This window comes from Helianthus annuus, chromosome 16 (genome assembly GCF_002127325.2).
Source record: "Helianthus annuus cultivar XRQ/B chromosome 16, HanXRQr2.0-SUNRISE, whole genome shotgun sequence".
Classification (NCBI taxonomy): domain Eukaryota; kingdom Viridiplantae; phylum Streptophyta; class Magnoliopsida; order Asterales; family Asteraceae; genus Helianthus; species Helianthus annuus.
Genome location: NC_035448.2, coordinates 28,524,851 through 28,533,969, shown reverse-complemented (window position 1 = coordinate 28,533,969; position 9,119 = coordinate 28,524,851). Strand labels below are relative to the sequence as shown.

At 38.1% G+C, this 9,119-nt stretch overlaps 2 protein-coding genes across 2 annotated transcripts; one reads left to right on the top strand and one right to left on the bottom strand.

Moving 5' to 3' along the window:
* Positions 1-840: 840 nt before the first annotated feature.
* Positions 841-2,959, top strand: LOC110916548 (pentatricopeptide repeat-containing protein At1g74630). Its single transcript, XM_022161254.2, has one exon. The coding sequence runs from the start codon at positions 866-868 to the stop codon at positions 2,813-2,815; it is 1,950 nt and encodes a 649-aa protein (XP_022016946.1). The 5' UTR covers positions 841-865; the 3' UTR covers positions 2,816-2,959.
* Positions 2,960-3,078: 119 nt separating this feature from the next.
* On the bottom strand, positions 3,079-5,648 carry LOC110916546 (putative pentatricopeptide repeat-containing protein At3g18840). The gene has a single exon (XM_022161253.2). The coding sequence runs from the start codon at positions 5,333-5,335 to the stop codon at positions 3,293-3,295; it is 2,043 nt and encodes a 680-aa protein (XP_022016945.1). The 5' UTR covers positions 5,336-5,648; the 3' UTR covers positions 3,079-3,292.
* Between the last annotated feature and the right edge of the window lie 3,471 nt (positions 5,649-9,119).

Genomic DNA, 9,119 nt, shown 5'->3' with positions numbered 1-9,119 from the left:
CATTTATGTTCGGTTCTTCTCTAAGCTTGACCTTCATCCATTCCATTATAGCAATCGCCTAAATATCAAATATTAACTTAAACGTTAGTTAATATAAACATAGAGCATATATAATTATGGCCGGATGCCAAAATAAAACAAACAAGAAAAATCACTAAATGACCCGCCGTAAGTTATGGCCTATGTGCCGTAGCTTACGACTCACCTTTTCCGTTTAGTTCAGACATCCCCAGCTGTAAGTTACGGCTGGGAGCCCCAACTTACGGCGCAGCTCAGCTGCAAATTCCCAGCTTGCCCATTTGCTTGTAAAAAGTCTGTATCTCCTTGATTATTGATCCGTTTTACACAATTTTTTTCCTACTTGTCCGTAAAACATTTGCCCATATTTCTAACTTGTAAACCCATGATCCAGATTATAAATTGATGTTTTACGCTATTGATTCCAATTTAAATATGTTTCAAATAATTGACCCGTTTACATGTTTAAGCAAACGATCTTATAGAAGTTACATCTTTTCGCTAGAACATTATTTTCAAGAATTCACAATCTTCCGTATACGACCCATTACCCGGGTCTATTAATTTATAGTTCACATTCCCGTTACCCGGTTTACGTTTGTCTACGTAATTTGACCCACCAACGGGGTTTGAATCGAATTCATTGCTCACACAACCATCCCGATATGTGATAAAACTTCATTTTTACCCGTTTGGTTGCTTTTGCGAAATCTATCACTTTTAAACAACCAATAATAATTGAAATGAGAAAAAATATTTAATGTTTTACTGATTAATCAATTTTTTTTTTTTTTTGTCAAATGAAAATGATATATCCTGATAAAACATACGTTTGTTGTCCCTTGCCATGGTGAACTCCAACACAATCGAGCATCTATATCTCTCACTAATCCAACAATGCAAGACCCTCAACTCCATCAAACAAGTTCACACCCCTATCCTCAAATCCGGCCTCGATTCCGACACATTCATCACCGGAAACCTCATCCTCAAATGCGCCATACTCATCTCCGACGCTCTCCACTACGCCCACTCACTCCTCCAACATTCACCAAACCCAGATGCATTCATGTACAACACTCTCATACGCGGATTTTCAAACTCAGATCTCCCACACAACTCTCTCACCACCTTCATCAACATGCGTCAAAACTCAAATAATATTCAACCTGACAGTTTTTCTTTTGCTTTTCTTCTCAAAGCTGTTGCCAATTTACCATGTTTTAATACTGGGATTCAGGTTCATTGTCAGTCAGTAATATTTGGGCTCGATACCCATTTGTTCGTTGGGACTACACTTGTGAGTATGTACGCTGAATGTGAGAAAATTCATCATGCACGTAAGGTGTTCGATGAAATGTTTCAACCGAATATTGTGGCGTGGAATGCTATGATTACGGCTTATATCAGGTGTTGTGATGTAAAGGGTGCGGAGAGGTTGTATAGAGGGATGTTAGTTAAGGATTTAATCTCCACTAACATTATGATTTCTGGGTATATGAAGGCTGGGGAGATTTGTCTTGCGAAAAAGCTCTTTTACGATGAAATGCCGGTGAAAGATGATGTTTCTTGGAGTACAATGATTGTAGGGTTTGCTCAGAATGGGTGTTTTAATGAAGCTTTTGATCTGTTTATTGAATCGCGACGGGTTGGATTGAAACCTAATGAAGTAAGTTTGACGGGGATTCTTTCGGTGTGTGCACAAGCCGGTGCGTTTGAGTTTGGCAAGATTCTTCACGGTTATATTGAGAAATCCGGGTTTGGATCTATAAGTACCGTGAATAACGCGTTATTGGACACGTACGCGAAATGCGGGCACATTAACATGGCCCGTTTGGTTTTTGAAACAATGCCCGGGAAAAAGAGCATAGTTTCGTGGACAACGATGGTGGCGGGATTGGCAATGCAAGGGTATGGTGAAGAAGCGTTAAAACTGTTTCATCAAATGGAGGAATCTGGAATCAAACCGGACGGGATTACTTTCATTTCGATTCTATACGCATGTAGTCACGCGGGTTTGGTTGAACACGGGTATTGGTACTTTACCATGATGAAAACTCACTACGGCATAGACCCGACCTTCGAACACTACGGTTGTATGGTTGATTTATACGGTCGGGCCGGCGAGCTTGAAAAGGCCCGCGATTTCATAACTCAAATGCCAGTTAAACCAAACGCGGTTATTTGGCGAACGCTTTTGGGCGCTTGTAGTATTCATGGCAACGTTGAGTTAGCTGAGTTTGCGTTAAACAAACTAGCCGAACTTGACCTGAATGACTCGGGTGACCATGTTTTGTTATCAAACATATACGCGGTTGCTGGGAAATGGAAGAATGTGGCGACCGTGAGAAAGTCAATGAATAGTCAACGGCTCATGAAAAGCCCCGGTTGGAGCATGATTGAAGTTGATAAAATCATGTATAGTTTTGTTGCGGGTGATGAACAAAACGAGGTTACAAAAGAGGCGTATACGAATCTTAAAAAGATTATGTTACGACTTAGAGTTGAAGGCGGGTATGCCCCGGAGGTGGTTGGTAGTGTGTTACATGATATAGAAGATGAGGAGAAAGAAAACGCGGTAGTCACACATAGTGAAAAACTTGCTCTTGCATTCGGGATGTCAAGATTATGTGATGGAAAAGTAGTAAGAATTGTTAAGAATTTGCGGGTTTGCAAGGATTGTCATACGGTTATGAAACTCGTTTCAAAAATCTTTCGGGTCGAGATTGTGTTGAGAGATAGAAGTCGGTTTCACTCGTTTAGTGACGGTTCATGTTCTTGTAGAGATTATTGGTAATAGTAGAGTTTGACAAATCTATGGGTTGGCAAGTCAAACGAGATACGAACATGAAATTGTGAAACAACTCGAAAATCGTGTCAGACACATGAACCTAAACATGACATGAGTTTTTGCAAATTAAAACAAACATGAGTTCTTTAACACGGATTTTAATTTTTTATTTTAATTTGTTTTACATATTTATAACCACAAATGTAAATGCATGTAGAATAATTAGGTTTAAACACTTCAAAGATTATGCTCCTTTTATCAATTTTATCTTTATCTTTCAAAATTTGCCATAAAGAAGTATTTTAAGTATAAAACTTATCGGGTCAAACGAATCAACCCACAAGCCCACAAGCTCGGCTTGAACATGACCCATTTAGCTAAACGTGTCTGCGGCTCTAATAGACCCCGTTCAGACTAAACCTAAACGCAGTCCATATTGTGTCAAATTCATGCGTTCAAACAGTTCTTCAAACTTCAATAACATCAAAAATACACTTGAATCTCTTCTTTTTCCTTCATTTCCATAACCAAAAACCGCAAAACATCACACAAAGTTTCATTTTCAAACCGACACGGGTCACCAGACGTAAAGCTATGAACTCGACTCCCAACATGAACCCAACTACAACCCGCAATCTTACCAACCTCATTCCCTCTCATCTTCTTCCTTATCCTCCCCATATCACCCCACCGCCCCTCCGACGCATAAACATTCGCCACCTGTACATACCGGGTCCCACTCTCCCCGCCAACTCTCAACAGTTCACCCTCAACCTCACGCGCCAATTCAAGATTTCCATGAACCCTACACGCACTTAAAAATGTTCCCAATATAACCACATCAAGTTCTATAGGAATCTTTCGCATAAACTCCATTGCTTCTTCGAACTCATTAGCTCTCCCGTAAAGATCAATCATACACGCGTAATGATCGATTTCAGGCGTTATGTTATACTTTTCTGTCATCAGTTTGAAGTAATCTTCACCCGTTTTAACTAACCCCGAGTGACGACAAGCTGACAAGACCGCAATGAACGTTACTCTATCAGGGGTAAAACCGTCTTTTACCATTTCATCAACAACGTTAAACGCTTGTTTTTCATAACCATGGTGAGCAAAACCGGATATCATAACATTGTAGATAACTAAATCCTTAACCGTAACTCTTCTAAATATCCTTTGCGCGTATAATACATTTCCACATTTCGAATACATGTCAATTAACGAACTTATTACTTTAACGTTCGTTTGAATCGTGGTTCTTAATATATATCCATGAATTTGTTTTCCGGGAGCTATAATCGCCTGCATCGCACACGCACCGAGTAAGGTGGACCAGATTAAGTCATCAGGAACAACAGTTGGTTCTTCATGTTTCAACATGTGAAATAATTCAAACACATTTTCACAACAATTGCAGTTTAAATAACCCGAAAACATCGCAGACCAGACAACCGAATTCTTCGATTTTAACGAATCAAACATTCGTCGCGCTTGCGACATGTTCTGTTGTGAAGAATAGCCAACAATCATCGATGTGGTGGAGAACATATTATCGACACAGATTCGCGAATGAATTAATTCCGCATACTTCATGTTGCCACATTTGCAATAAACATCAACAATCCCGCTACAAACAAAAGGGTTCGAATTCAAGTTTATCATCTGTTTCAACATTCTGGCATGAAGTTCTTTCCCCAATTTCAAACATTTTAAAGACGAACACGCGTTTAACACGCTAGTGAACGTGTGCGCATTCCATCTAAACCCGTTTCGTTCCATACCACGAGCTAATTCAATGGCGTTTTTGTCATACCCGTTTTGTGCATAACCAGCGATCATCGTATTCCAAGAAACCACATCGTTTAACTCGGTCTGATTCGAAAAAATCTCCATCGCCATATCTACTTTTCCTTCTCTGCAACACGCAGCAACGACTGCGTTTTTCGAAACCACATCAACAGACCCGTAACTGCAGCCGTTAAACGCGTTATAAGCTTCATCAAAGCACCCGCTTTTCGAATACATATCGACTAATGCACTTACTGCGAACCCGCTTATATAATTCCCGGTTTTCACCATAAACGAATGCAGTTGCTTCCCGTACCACGAATTCCCCAACTTTGCTGTCAAGTTACACATTCTAGTAAGCGAAAACTCGTCAACACGCGCTTCGTGCCTCACAGAATGCATCTGCTTAAACAAATTAATCGCCTTTGTTTCATATCCCGCACTGTTTGCATACCCTGACAACATTGAATTGTATGTCACTGAATCTTTATATGGGGCTGTGTTGAATAGAAGTTCGGAGTGATCAAGGTTGTTGGACTTAATATGGGTGGAGATTATGGCGTTCCAAGTGAAGACGTTTCGGTCAGGCATTTCGTCGAACAGCTTGCAGGCGTCTTTGATGAGGCCATGTTTGGAGTATAAGTGTATGAGCTGGTTGTATGCGAATATTGTTGGGTTATTGCCGGATTTTATGGCGTAACAGTGAGATTTGAGACTGTCGATTAGTAAACTCATAGTTTATTCATTCATTCATTCGTGAAGAATATTATCACTAATATCCACTGTTTTAGTGGGGCTTCTTCACTCAAAATCAACAAGTTTAAAATACCGTTAAAGATTTGGTTAGATATATACTTTAATGATTATTTTCTAACCAATTGAGTTGAATCACTCGTAAATTGGCTCGCTAAGACCATCCGTTGCGACCTCACGCCCTTGATGAGGTGGATGAATTGAGGTTTTAACGGGGGTTGAACACCGGAAATAAGGGGATGAAAGGCCGGTTAAAATCCAAGGGCGTGGACCGCCAAGAGCGTGAAGGCAGAAGGTTTATGGGCCGCAAGTCACTCTCAACCAATCAAATTTACTTTTTTTCTTTTAATGTTGTTTACGATTGCACGCAAAAGTAAAAAAAAAGTGAGTGAGAGTTCACGCTTACATGGTATTTGATGTGATAGTTACTTTTGACATGGTAGTGAAAAATTGTGAAACGGTTACACATAGCCTAAAAGCTATAATAATGACTAATAAATAAGTATAAATCTATACTATCTATTAAGGGAGCTTAGATGATGACATAGAAATGCCTACGTGTCAACTTCTCAGCTATGCCACGTAGTCCTCGCTGATGTCATAATTACGATTATTTATTATATATAAATATATAGATATTAAAATCTGAGTTTATTAATATATAGAAAGTAAAAAATTTTTAGGAGGCAAATTTGAATTGCATTGGGAGTTGTATGGCCATTTAATGCACATCAGAACTAATCAATCAACTCTCTCTTTCTTCTCTCTTCAAAGTTACTTCTTCTCTCTTCTAAGTTCAGACGATTTCTAGGGTTTGTGTTTCTTCTCGATTCAAAAAGCTTCAATACGAATAATGTCATCGGCAAAGAAATCCGATGGTGAATCAGCATCTTTGTCAAGAAAGTTTCATAGATGATTTGAATCCCTCTCACTGAACCTTTCAGATATGGATCTGCTCTAACCTACCGATTATCATAAGTTCAGATCTGAATCTCCTCTTTTCATTTGCAGATCGAAGTTTGAAAAAGAAAGAAAAAAAAGATTACAGGTTCGTTAGGGTTTACAGGTTCATTCTCAACTCTTTTGATTCGTTTTTTTGTGTGAACGTCGATGATATGTTGTTTACAGGTTCGTTAGGGTTTATGAATTTGTGTATATGATTCGATGTTAGATTTGTATTGATTTACGTGGTTTTTGTTAGTCATGACTTTATTGGGGAAACTCGAAGGTAGCTTAAAGTGATAGGAAGGTAGCTTAAACTGATAGTTCTGAGTTTCACAAAGTTGAAATAGTTCTGAGTTTGACTTGAATTTTGAAATATTTGAGAAACTCGAAGGTAGCTTAAACTGATAGGAAGCTCATATACATGATATAACGATGTTGTGTTTTGTAATCATTTTGGATTTGAATATCGATTAACTTATTCCTTTTTTTCTTAGGGTTTTAAAAGCTGATATCATGTTGTTTGTTTATATGATATCAGGGTTAAAGGATGGTAGATCTTCATCTGCAACCTCCCTTGCAGCCATGTTGTTTGTTCCCCCTTTTGCTATATTAGAGTTTTCGATAAGGCAATGATGAGTTCGAAGTTCTGATTAAATATTGTTGAATATGGCACCTTGGCTTGGCAGGGTTAAAGGATGGTAGATCTTCATCTGCAACCTCCCTTGCAGCCATGGTGCTTTCGTTTTTGTGTAAACTCTGAGCCTAACTGTAGCATCTTTCCGACGAGCGAAGGGAATTCCGATAGCCTTAGGTAACTCTACACACTTAGAAATCTTCTCTTGCACAATCAAAAGAAGGAACAATTTCTCTACGCAATCTACCTCATGACCTCGTGTGTATTTGGGTTCACATGAATAATAGACTTTTTAAAGGGGCAGAACACTTCGGTTAGTATGGTGGTGCAAGAATCAAAACTGACACTTTTTGGTGGATGACTCGAAGGCGCAAGCGGACGGATATCAGCTTGGTGAACTGGTGCAGGTTTAGTGGCTTTAACTTTGATTAATTGTTATTTCTGTGCTTTTTATTTTTGTTGTACCTGTACAAGGGCCTTTTAGCAGCTTGCTAAAGGCTTTTTCTTTGTTTGGTTTGGTTTAATGAAGTCTCCTTTGGCCAGTAAAAAAAACGTATTAATCCCAGCCATTTAGTGAAATAATGTTATCTTACCAACAAATTAACAGCATATGCCATGTTTCAACTTTTATGATTGAATTTATCTTTTCAATGTTTCTACTTCTGTATATCTTAATTAAATGCCAAAGTTATACAGTAACTCTATATTTTCAGCAGTTTCATATTCTTTTTTTAAATAAAGCACAATTACATGGCAGTTTCTTAATGGGTACAGTTTCTTTAATTTTGTTGTATAAATAATATATTGACTTGATTTTCGTAGTCGGTTAGAAGTCAGTTTGGTTTTTAGTAGGGGGAATGTTCATGTACACAGTGTTTTTTAGAGTTATTAAGTTAGTGTAAATTGCAAGGTACTAGATTTGTTTTGTTTATTCAAGTTGCAAGCTATATTATTTTGGCAAGGATATCTGAAGGAAACTATTACGGAACTGTTAGGTTTTTAAAGTAAATAAAGCAACCAACGTACTTTTGATATAAATAAAAATTATACAGATTTGACTATTCGGACCAATGTTAACAAACGATCTCTCTTTTTTTAGGTTGTGGCTGCTCTTGGAACAGAGTATTTTGAGAACCTTCTTCCTGACATTATACGTAATTGCTCTCATCCCAATGCACCTGTGTGTGATGGTAAGTATCATTTTCTGTTGACATTTTGAGATAAAACACATCATAATGGACTCATTTGAAATGTTGTTACTAATAAGTTGAAGTCACTTGCAGAGGAATTTTGGTCCTCATTGAGGAATGGAGCACATCGTTCCACGGGTTTCTCTCATTATTTTGAACTTCCAGTTATCAATTTTGTCTGTTTTGTTTTTTTTTTTTTTTTTTTTGTAATTAGATTTCTTTATATTTGCATCACTTTTGTAATTAGATTTCTATCTATATTTTATTTTATACTCTATTAAGGGAGCTTAGATGATGACATAGAAATGCCTACGTGTCAACTTCTCAGGTATGCCACGTAGTCCTCGCTGATGTCATAATTACGATTTATTTATATATACAACATTGCATCAATATGGATCAAATAATCCATTGGGGGTACATTCAGAGATGGATAAAATTGCTTCTTACCCTTATTTTTATGTAAAGGATCTAGTAGGTTGGGTAGCTTTTGCTATCTTTTCTTCCATTTTTATTTTTTATGCTCCTAATGTTTTGGGGCATCCCGACAATTATATACCTGCTCATCCGATGCCCACCCCGCCTCATATTGTACCGGAATGGTATTTCCTACCGATCCATGCCATTCTTCGTAGTATACCTGACAAAGCGGGAGGTGTAGCCGCAATAGCACCAGTTTTTATATGTCTGTTGGCTTTACCTTTTTTTAAAAGTATGTATGTACGTAGTTCAAGTTTTCGCCCGATTCACCAAGGAATATTTTGGTTGCTTTTGGCGGATCGCTTACTACTAGGTTGGATCGGATGTCAACCTGTGGAGGCACCATTTGTGACTATTGGACAAATCTCTCCTTTTGTTTTCTTCTTGTTCTCTTGTTCTTTGCCATAACGCCCATTCTGGGACGAGTTGGAAGAGGAATTCCTAATTTTTACACAGAAAATGAAAACAAATCAAATGATTACCAGTAGACAACTCGTACTACGAAGGAGTGAGATGG